The sequence below is a fragment of the Eulemur rufifrons genome, chromosome 12 (genome assembly GCF_041146395.1).
Source record: "Eulemur rufifrons isolate Redbay chromosome 12, OSU_ERuf_1, whole genome shotgun sequence".
Classification (NCBI taxonomy): domain Eukaryota; kingdom Metazoa; phylum Chordata; class Mammalia; order Primates; family Lemuridae; genus Eulemur; species Eulemur rufifrons.
This window is the reverse complement of record NC_090994.1, coordinates 10,213,699-10,225,609: the sequence shown is the minus strand read 5'-3', so window position 1 is coordinate 10,225,609 and position 11,911 is coordinate 10,213,699. Positions and strand designations below refer to the sequence as shown.

At 42.3% G+C, this 11,911-nt stretch overlaps 1 protein-coding gene across 1 annotated transcript in view; it reads left to right on the top strand.

Moving 5' to 3' along the window:
- The first annotated feature begins 686 nt into the window (after nucleotides 1-686).
- The window catches only part of LPL (lipoprotein lipase), a 45,687-nt gene continuing 34,462 nt past the window's right edge, over nucleotides 687-11,911 (top strand). The window contains exons 1-2 of the mRNA XM_069484794.1: nucleotides 687-737; nucleotides 3,380-3,443. Coding sequence (XP_069340895.1) covers nucleotides 687-737; nucleotides 3,380-3,443 — 115 coding nt within the window. The remainder of the gene's footprint in view (nucleotides 738-3,379; nucleotides 3,444-11,911) is intronic.

Genomic DNA, 11,911 nt, shown 5'->3' with positions numbered 1-11,911 from the left:
TATGAGGAGACAGGTGACCTCGCTACCTTGTCCACACCTCACGGAGTGAGTGATCGTAAACAAGTCTCTTTTAACCTCAGTTTCTCAGGACTCTGTTCCTTTACCTATAAAAATGGTAATATACATGCCTGTAGCCATAGCCTCTGGACCAGGAGAAATCTTTTTCTCTCTCTTTTTTAGAGATAGTGTCTCACTCTGTTGCCAAGGCTAGAATGCAGTGAAGCAATCATAGCTCACTGTAACATCGAACTCCTGGGCTCAGCGATCCTCTTGCTTCAGCCTCCCAAGTAGCTGGGACTACAGGCACATGCCACTACGCCTGGCCAATTTTTAAATTTTTTGTAGAGACGGGTCTTTCTACATTGCCCAGGATGGTCTTGAACTCCTGGCATCATGTGTTCCTCCCACCTGGGCCTCCCAAAATGTTAGGATTGCAGGTATTAGCCATGGTGCCCAGCCAGGGGAAATCTCGATTTCCTGTTTTTAAGATCTCTCTCACAATTCTCTTAAATTGGCACACAGTAAACAAGTTTCTGGAAAGAAAGGGACTTGATAAAATATTAATCAGCGATTAAAGGATCATTTTTTATAAATATAAGGACATACTTTGTCCCACTAGAGGAAATTGGGGGAAATTGGCTCCAGGACATGGTGATAAGAAATGGGACTTTGTACTTTCCTAGACAATGATCCTGTCTTTGACTAAGTCTGCAGGTGGAACTCACCTGCTTCCAAAGGTGGGTCTGGGCCATAGAACTGTTTGGAATCATCCAATTTCTTCCACAGTCATTGGGTGGGATTATTAAATCACTCCCTTAGTGTGTATACACGGATTCATTCAAAAAACTTCTGTATTCCTACTCTGCGCAGGGACTTTGCTCACTTCTGAAAATCTCTTGAGCCATGAAAAACAAGGAGCCATGGCCTTGCTTTCCACGGGAGTAGAGACAGCAGAGAGGGGCTTGAGAAACTGGCATTGAGTGAGAGCCTTAAAAACTAGAAATGGGAGGGCCTGACAGTCTGGGGTTCCTCCCATTAACATCTAAGACAGCGCACAGCTGCCACACACGCCAGCCAAGTCTGTTCAGATAGTGTTTCCTCCTTTTTCTTTCTTTTGCTCAATAAAATTAAGGTTTTTTTTTTGTTTGTTTTGTTTTTTAGAAAAAAACTGGTCTTGGAAATATCAGGATTATATATTATGTGGGTTAAACTAAATGGACATGCATTCTTTCTTTTAACATATGTTTATTGAGCTACTACTTTGAGCAAGGCATTGTTCTGGGTGCTAGGGATAGGATACAGCAGTGAGGCAGGCAGGCAGAATGCCTCAGAGGGAGCTTGTGTTCTAGGAAGGGAAGACAATCAATCCATCACTCAGTCAATTAATACGCTAACAAGAAAAATTTCACATACTGGAGAGTGAGCACAGATATAATAATGACTGGACAGCTACTTTATGTGTTTAAGTAGGCATTTTAGGCTGAGATTTGAATGAAAAGAAGAAGGATAATTATAAGAAGATTGGAGAAAAGTGCATTCCAGGCATACTGAACTGATGGTACAAATGTCCTAATAATGTACAATGAGATCTAGAACCTCAGACAGGGTCCCTGTATCTGGAGAAAATGGCAGGGAAGGAGGCAGAAACTAGGCTGTGTCAGACTTAATAAATCACTCTGCAAGCTGTGTTTTCTTATGTGTGTGTTTTTTTGTTTTTTGGGGTTTTTTTTGAGACAGAGTCTTGCTCTGTCATTGGGCTAGAGTGCAATGACATCATCATAGCTCACTGCAACCTCAAACTCCAAGGCTCAAGCAATCCTCCTGCCTCAGCCTCCCAAGCAGCTGGGACTATAGGCACGCACCACCACACACAGCTAGTTTTTCTTATTTTTTGTAGACATAGGATCTTGCTATGTTGCCCAGGCTGTTCTCAAACTCCTGGCCTCAGGCGATCCTCCCACCTCAGCCTCCCACAGTGCTGGGATTGCAGGCCTGAGCCTGCATGCCTGGCCTCACTCTGCAAGTTCTGAAGCTGGCATTTTTTATGTTTGTGCACATGCAGGCAAAGACAAGAAGGTACAGAGCAAATGCTTCCCGGCTGACAGCAATGGAAGATGCATCCCAATTTCAGAGTTGTCAAAGCATTACAAAAAAAAAGTATGCCTTTGAATTAATGAAATGTAGTGCTTTAGATGTGTTGCAGAAAGTTCTATTTTAAGCTGTCTTTGTTCAATCTTTTGTGAGGCAAACTATCATTTCCTTGTTATCCTTTCTTATAAATCCAGGTACTTAGAATGAAGCTCAGATTATAACAGGAATGCTTACCCAGCATGGTGAATAGATTATTTTAAGAGTAATTGGCACACCTGAAAAACCAAGTCTGAATTGTTGAAACTGAAATTGAAATCAAGTAAGATGCTCAGATAAGCTTTTTACCAAGCTCACTTTAGGGTGCAAAGATAAATCTTTATCAATGACTTTATCAAATCTTATCAGTTGCTATGTAAATTCAATTGCTTAAGAGAAGATGTCTATATGCTTAGTATCAGGAGAATTAATAGACTTATTTCTTTAAAAATGGGTATAAATTTGGATGACCGGTCTGGAACAAGGAGCAAGAGTTTGTCAGCAAGAAGTTTGGGAACGAAATTATTTTGTCAAATCCTTTCCAATTCCACTTCCACTCCAGCAGCCAGAGAGAAAAAATACGCCACAAGTCAGGAGAAGCTAAAATGTTTCTAGGTGACTCAGAATGAATTGTAGAGAGTTGACAAACTTGAAAATATAGACAATCGGCTCAATATTAACTTTTCTCCCAGTTACCCTGGTATCTAGATCTTTGCAAGCAGCACTACACTGGGTTTAATGATTTTGGGGTTGCTAATGCACTGCGACTCTAAAATATAAATGCTAGTACAAAGCACTACATGTCGAAGTGTGAAATGAACTTAGAGGCTGGAAGTAGCCTTGTATTCTAGTTTGGTACATACAAGAACGCGGCCCAGAAGGTGGGTAGGAATTCTCGGGTTTATGGATTTAACGCTGCTTCACCAACAGAGCAGAAGCTCCAGGGGCAGTGGAGAGGGGCAGCCCTGCAGGTCACACGACTTGAATTGTCATTTTGATGCTGATGTGCACAGATTTGGCTCCTTTGAGCAAAACTCTTCTTCTCTCTGAGCCTCAGATTTGATACTCTAGGATTTTTATTTATTATCTTCATTATTATTTTATTTCTTGTTTTAAAAACTCTTCTCACATTACCTTGGCATACTTCTTTTTTCAGCCATAGCTTTCTAGGACATTCTGTGCAAGCTCAGACTCATTTTGTACGGCCAGCCTTCCACCCCAAAAGCTTGTGTCCTTCTGCATTTTTCCACAGGGCTTCTCCTACTCCATTCTGGACACCCTCAGGCTGTGCTGCAAGGACAGCCCTGCAGTGCAGGGTATTTAAGGCCCCCCCTTACCTCAGTGGGGGTGGGGGGCTGAGCCGGACCGAGCCAGCAGGTGGATGCTGTAGTCTCGTGGTTGTAGATGAAAGATTCTGGACGCATTCTGCACACTTCTCGGGAGATGACAGGACAAGGAAGCCCTCGTTTCTCCAACCACAACCTCCCATCGGGCACTCCTACATTGGCTTTCGTCTTTCCCTCTTCACTACCTCCACTCACTCTTCACTCTCCACTCCATACCTCCTACTCGCTTTGATCACTTCCTGTAGGAGAGTTTTATTGCTGCATAACAAATTACCACACATTTTTTACCGGTGTTAAACTCATTACCTATTTTGTAGGTCAAAGGTCTGAGTGGGCTAGACGAGATTCTCTGCTTCGGATCTCTCTAAGCTGAAATCAGGTTGTCAGCCAGGCTGGGTGCTTTTCTGGAGGCTTCTGGAAAGAATCTGCTTCCAAACTCATTCAGATCATTGGCAGAATCCAGTTCCTTGCAGGACTGAGGTCCATGTTTTCTGTTGGCCGGGGGTCATTCTCTGTTCCTTGGGGCTGCTCTCTGGCTCCTTCCACCTGTCCCCCACCATTACGAAAGCCTGCAATGGCATGTCACCTCCTCCTTGTGTTTTTCAATATCTCTGAATTCTCTTTCTGCAATCAACCAGAGAAAACTTTCTGCTTTAAAGGGCTCATGGTATTAGATTAGGCATACCTGGATGATCTCCTTTGGATTAACTCAAAGCCAACAGATTAGTAACTCAATCCCACCTGCAAAGTCCTTTTAGCCACATAATGTTAACATAATTTCAATCACGATATCTCATCATATTCATAGGCCCAGGAATTAGGGTGCAAAATCTTGGGGAATCATCTTTAGAACTCTGCCCATGATCCCTCCCAGCTAAACTACTTGTACCCAAATCCTTGCCTCAGGCTCTGCTATCAGGAGAACTCAAAGTAAGATGTTTCATGAATAACAAACGACCGCTCTTTAAAATTCTAGTTGAGCTTTCTACTATTCCAACTAAATTCAAGATTTTAGAGATGTTTACTAATTTTGTTGTCCTTTTCATGACTGGAAACATGTAAGAGAAATAAGTATAATAGTTAAACAATTTCTCAAGCCTCCTTAAGAATGTTCAAACTATTTGAACCTAACAAAGGCTGACAGTTCCTTGCTTTTTGATCTTCTATTACAGTACATCTCACTTTATATTTTATATTCTTTCTTTTCTTCTCTAATCTATAAGCTTTACTGCACTATCTCATTTGCTCTTTACAAGAAGCCTGAGAGGTTTTTTTCACCCTGGTTTTATAGACAGAAACCGGGGCTCAGACAGTTTCAGAAAATGTCTCAAGGTCATGCAGCTACTCATGGCAGAAACTGGATGAAAACCCAGGTCTGTCTGATGCCAGATGCCCACTCCTCCTACTTCACATTGCTGCCCTCCAAAATTAAGCAAATTAAGCAGATACCCTGAGAGCAGGAGGTTTTCTGCACAGCCCCAGATAGAAACACACTTTAAGTGGTTGAGTTAGAGAAAATAATGACATTTAATGCACGCTGGCTTTATAGAAATTACAGGGCACAGTAATGATCCCAGATCATAGTCCTGATTTTCTCTGGCAGGACTTCTTCTAGAAAATTCAACAAACCTCAGCGAACACAAGCATAGCCCTGGAAGAGTTTCCAGCATTTCCTTTTAGCAAACCTGTTCATTAAACAGCAATCTATTACTTGTAGAATAAAAATAACTTATTGTCAGACATATGAACAAATGTTTCCCCACAGATATCTCTTTCTAGAAAATCTTACATGCTGTTCCTTTTGAAGGAAATTTTGAAAGTATTAACTACACAAAAGTCAAAGCAAGATAGAAGGATGTTTGGAATTTCATTGACTTCAAATTATGGCATGAGAACCTTAGCTGGACATGGATGGACACTTAATTTTGAAAAATAACTTCTCTAAAAGGCAGAAAGTAGTTTGAATTTGAAAATTAATGGTTGCTTTGAAAGGTGTTTCTGCTTTTAGAGAAGTTTCATTTTCCATATGAAACTTTATTATCCTATCAAGGATCAAGGTCATTCTTGACAGGAGGGGGATTTTCTCTAAACTCCAAATAAATCAAAAGGAAGGAAGGGAGGCAGAGAAGGAAAGAAGAAACAAAAAGAAGAGAGAGAGAGGGAGACGGAGGAAAGAGATTCTTGTTTATGAATAAAGCAGAACAGTGAATGACTTACTTTAAAATTTGTGATGGCATTAATTTTATAATTACAGTTGACCTTGAACAGTTGAACTTGATCTTGAACTGTGCAGGTCCACTTACATACAGATTTCCTTCCACCTCTGCCACACCTGAGGCAGCAAGACCAACCCCTCTTCTTCCTCTTCCTCCTCAACCTACTTAATGTGAAGATGATGAGGATGAAGATCTTTATGATGATCCACTTCCATTTAATGAGCAGTAATATATTTTCTCTTGCTTATGATTTTCTTAATAACACTTTCTCTTACTTTATTGTGAGACTACAGTATGTAATATATATAACATACAAAGTATGTGTTAATCGACTGATTATGTTATCAGTAAGGGTGCTGGTCAACAGTAGGCTGTTAGCAGTTAAGTCAAAAGTTTTACGTAGATTTTCAGTTATGTGGGGATCAGCATCCCTAGCCTCCTTGTTGTTCAAACTGTATCTCTGTTTTGGAAGTAGGCATGTGCACACACAGGTACATGATAGAAATATGCAGTGCTTTCAGATGCAAAATGCTCTGGTAGAATGGAGCACCTTGATTTGTGACTCTCATTTACCTTCGCAGTGAAGGAGAGTGTGAAGGATGTGTTACCGTACTAGCAAGATCTTTCTACAGTATCTCTGATCAGTGATTCTTCAACCAAGATTTAAACTTCTTAAAGGGCAGAGAAATGACCTCTATCTCCACCTCTCTCATCTTTGAGTAACTCTCTCAGAACATTCTTTCTTGTACTGAGTCACCCTCTACCTCCGTACAATGCCTACCAATAATACCTAGCTTTCTCTGTTTGGCTTTCTTTCCTAGGGAGGAAACTCAGGAATAGGACTAAGGAGAGGAGAGGGTGCTATTTTCAAATGTTTCAAGACCCATTATTTGATAGAGAAATTGTACTTGTGTGCTAAGACCATTGTGATCTATGAATAAAAGTTATGGAAAGGCCAAAGAAACACTGAAACTAACATTACTGTCCAACAATGTAATAAGCTGCCTGGGAAAACCCTGAGTTTCTCATTATTGGAGGTATTCTAATTGAGGCTTGGTGGCCAATTGTCAGGGTACTATCGAAAATGATTCTATGTTACGTAGAATATTGTGTCTTATGAACTTCCTCTGACTTACTATGCTGTTGTGCTTTCTGGATTACAACTTAGTACTCAACAACTTTAAAATAATAACAATGATAATAATAGTAACCACTAGCATTTATTTAGTGCTTATATTGTAACAGGCATTGCACTAAGCATTTTATATATATTATCTTAATCTTTTTAACAACCCTATGACAGAGGAGATATTGTTAGTTGTCTCATATGATGAATGAGAAAACCAAGGCTTAAAAGATTAAGAATCCTGTCTTCCAATTATGAGGATTAAGAACAGATCAGCGGTTGCCAGGGATTGGCAGTGAGGGGAGGGACTGATTACAAAAGGACAAGGGAGAAATTTTGGGGGTGACGGAACTGTGCTCTGTATCATGATGGTGGTTGCTTGGCTAACTGCATTTATCAAAACTCACACTAAAAAGGGTAAATTTTACAATATAAATTATATCTTGGTCAATCTGAATTTAAAAACCTTGCCTTTGATTATACAGCTAGTTGGTGCTCTTGTGCGTGTTAGGACATTTGCCAATTTGGATTCTGAAGTTATTTTCTCCTTGCCCAACGCCTATAATTTGGGGAAGGTGCCATATTAGTAACAGTGGTACTTGGCCTCAGTTCATAGTCCACGTGGCCAGTACTCTATGGGGATTTCTGTGTCAAAATAATTTTTATCACATTGTACTTTCTTTGTTACTGTATTCATCTCTGTAACACACTTTTTAAATGCTTAGTTTCCAATCTTGCTACACTCAGATGAACCTGAAAGCAGAGACATTTTCTTTATTCCTATGATAATAAGCTATGTAAGTTTAATATCTTTCAAAGTCCATGATTCAGGCAAGATGATTCTTTTCCTCAGTAAATAATAGTAGGAAAACTGAGAGTTGGATGCAGCATAAGGAAACATTGCCTGTAGTCACTGCTGCTGAGAGTGGGACCAGGTGCCCACTAGGGTAGGGGTGGCTTACGTCAGAGAACAAAGTATTTCTAAAATCACCTTTAACTGAATTTGCCCAAGTTCCCCCTCACCAAAATGCTCAATGATTTCTCCAAAGTCAAGGGCAAAATTGATTGACTAGACATACAAATACGGAACATTCTGAGAGATAAGAGGGGAGCCGCGGGCTCTGTGTCTAATCTCACTCACTTTTCCTTCTCTGCCCACTTTTCTTTTGTGGATGGGAAGATTCCTCCCGAGAGCAGTTTAGGGCAAGATTTTGACGCAATTGATGAACGAAGTCACTATGAGTAAACCATTTTATAAATGAAGGATATTTTAATAATGACCATGTCTAAAGATATTTTCCAGATCATTTGTTACATGGCAACTGAAAGTTGTTCCAAGTCAAAATAATCTAAGATGATGCGAACGTTCTTTTTATCAGTAATGATAAGGAAAAAAAGGAGTAAGAGAGAACTCCACCTACGCTGGGAAATGTATTGAAAGGCAAAAAGTATAATTCCTGTTTTCTCTGCATTTGTTTTGGATGCCTAGGTCAGATCTGGGCATTCCATGCTGGTCTCTGAAACTTTCCAGAGTCAATGTGACAATACACTAAACATGGCCATGAACGCAGGGTGCTAAGAGCCCACGGTACCGAAAGCCTTAAGAGAGAGCATCATTAGATACACAGTGCCCAACAGTGGAGACCCATAGGATTTGGGGCAGCAGCTCTCTGCAGCAAAAGGTGCCCAGATCTCTGCAAGGCAGGTGGCATGACTTAGGGAGAATCAGGCAGGGACTCTGGGGTTCTCCTTCCCACGTTAGTGCACAACCTTAAACAAGCCACAGCGTGTCTAGCTGCCATTTCTTACCTGCACCATGAGATGTACACAATTGCTGGAGCCAATTTCAGGACAAACTTGATATCATCTCCAGAGCTAGTGTAGTCAACGTTGTAAAATAAATTTCAATCTCACATTGGGAGTGTCTGGAAATTTCCTAGTTTTCAGTATTTACCTGGAGTTTGAAATGTCACACCACTGTGAAAATGTCTTTCACGGTTTCCAGCGGTCTAGCCAATCAGGGGAACAGCGAACCCTTTGAATTGAGTAAGATAAAGACTTACTTTAAAATAGAAAAATATTGCCCCATAGAACTTGTGTCACTGTGAAGACTGAGAAATATCAGAGAACAGTTTCTTAAAGTTGCTCAATTGTGGTGGAAAAGGTTAAATAAAAGGGACAAATTGCCTAACACGCACTCCCTTCCAAAGCATAAAAGTAGCAGTCAGATGAGGCAACTGTCTACAACCAGGAAGTCCTAAATGAAAGAGTAAAGAAGTAACTGTCTACTGGAGTGAAATACTACAAAACATGTACATATACAAAGTAACTTCTTTGCAACAAGGAAATCAGAGAATTGCTTAGGCCAGTGTGTAGCAAGAATTGGTAGCACAAATTTATCCATACTATGAGTAGTCAAAGTATAGAAGCCTAACAGTAAATTCACCTCATCATTTAGTTACCATTATTAACAATATGCTTTTTGGTATTGTGTTGTACAGTTTAAAAATAATGTTTACACACATTGTCTCACTTGAGACTCAGCCAATCTCTCAGGTCGGTGGAGTAGCCTTGTCCTATGGAGACACCTGTCTCTACCTCCCATCCCAGGTGCCAAGGGGAATGGCCACAGAAACCATCAAGGAGGCCCTAGAGGTCACCTGACCCTGTGTGCATGATGAGGGCAGCTCACAGCCACCTCTCCCACTTCCATTCCTGGATCTGGAAAGAAGCAACACAAAATCTCCAAATCCAAAGCTGTGCCAGTTGCAGACAGCCACTGCGGTGTGAAGAAACTGGGTGTCTGTTATCAGAAGGCCTGCACTTCTAAGCCGGGGCCGGAGCAGGTCCCGACCTGTTGGAGGCTGTCTGCTCTTCCGTAGAACACTGGGGCTCATAGTACCGCCACCGAGGGCTGTGATGACAACTGCATCCATTCATTCATTCAATGTTTACTGAGCTCCTACTGTATGCAGGCCTAGGCCAGGCACCTGTGCTGTGGCTTCCCACCATCGCAGGGTGACCACCACAGTTCTGGGCTGCAGGCCAGACCTTGGCATGTAAAGCCACTGCTTCACTTGGTCACAGCACCGGGCACCTAGACAGTTCCCCCGCAGCCTGCGCTGGCATGGTGAAAAGAGTAACAGGAGGAGAATCAGGAGGCCTGAGCATTGGCACAACACAGCCATTACCTGGGCAAGAATGTGTCAGACACCAGATCTGTCAAATGAAGGAGCTAGGACAGATAATACCTAGAGTCCCCTGGCCTTGTAAGTTTTGGTAGCAGCAAGAAAGCATAACTCTAACACCGCAGATTTTGTAATAAATAAGCTTCGCCGCTTCCTAGCTGTGTGAATTTGGACAAGTCACTAAACTTTTCTAAGCCCCAGCTGGGGCACCGAGGGGATTCCAGGAGACCCTGACAGGAAGCCCCGGGCACAGCACTCATGGTGTGATGGAGGCTGGTTTCCACCCCTCACTGGGATGCTTTGGTGGATGCCCTTCTGAGAGTCCCGATTCCAGTTCTAGCAGGACTTTCAAAGGGGTGCCCCACAGAGGAGCCCCAGCGAGAGAGGAGACGGGGTTCTGCCACCCAGCAAGCCTTTAAGCCAAGCCCTGAGCATCGATGAGCTTCACTTCCTTACGTGTAAGATGAAGATACTATTACCTGCCCTGGCTACCTCCTGAGGCTACTGTGAACACAAAAGAGGACGTACGTGGAATGTTTTATGACCCCTAGAGAGTCCTTCAAATGCCAGTGTGAGGGGAGAGCAAGGGCTGAGTATCTGTACCGCCCAGTGGCCTCCTGCCCACTCCTGGACGTGACCGTGCATTCTCCTAGACCGTCGCTCATTCCCAGGTGGTGTTGGAGCAAATTCAGGGTGCAGGTGTCCCTAACCCGCTTAAGAATTTTTTTGTGCTCAGCACATGACACTTCTGAGAGGGGACACCCCTTCACAGTGTTAGCTGCAGAGGAGATTTATGTCTACACTGTCTTTTTTCTACACAGGCAAGGAGGATAGTTAGGTATGGCTGTATTTCCTTTATACTGTGTCTTTAACAAGCCATGCACCTATGGACAGACATTTTAAGTGACTATCATGTTATAGAAACTGGGGGTCCCTATTTATAACTGTAGTGTCAGCGGATTCTTTTCCATTACTTTGTTTCTCTGATGCCTTGCTTTTCTGAGAGACAAATTGACGGTGTTTCTAACATGAAAAGTGGTCCTGGCCGGGCGCGGTGGCTCACGCCTGTAATCCTAGCACTCTGGGAGGCCGAGGCGGGTGGATTGCTCAAGGTCAGAAGTTCGAGACCAGCCTGAGCGAGACCCCGTCTCTACTAAAAATAGAAAGACATTATATGGACAACTAAAAATCTATATAGAAAAAATTAGCCGGGCATAGTGGCGCATGCCTGTAGTCCCAGCTACTCGGGAGGCTGAGGCAGTAGGATCGCTTAAGCCGCGGAGTCTGAGGTTGCTGTGAGCTAAGCTGACGCCACGGCACTCACTCTAGCCTGGGCAACAAAGTGAGACTCTGTCTCAAAAAAAAAAAAAAAAAAAAAGAAAAGAAAAGTGGTCCTAAGAAAACACATGGAAAGCGTCCCACATTTGTGCCTCTCTGATCTCCAAAGCCCAATTCTACCCATTTTTAATTTTTTTCCACAAGTCTGTGCCCTATGACTTCCTGGCAATATGACGACATATTCTCCATGCATGACCTTTGGAAAAAGTTACCCGCTCCTTCTAAATGACTGATCCCCAAAATAATTAAGTAGGGATTTGAATGAAAGAACAGCTTGTGGGAAAGTGCAAAGGATGCCATCACATGTATTTCCTATCGTTAGTTCAAACTTTTAATTTCCTGTAGGTACGAAAAAGAAGGCAAACCTTCAGTCAGACAGCAGGGATGTAGACAGATGGTCCGAAGGCTTTTGGAACCTTCAAAAAATGATGGCTGTCTCCTCACCTGTTTTCTTAGTCATCTTGGGCAAGAAAATAGGCACCTAGGGAAGTAATTAGACCTCCGGGACAGCAGGAAGAGAGCTACTCAGAAAGATGAACCTGGAGTTCAGGCAGAATTGATTCATTTACT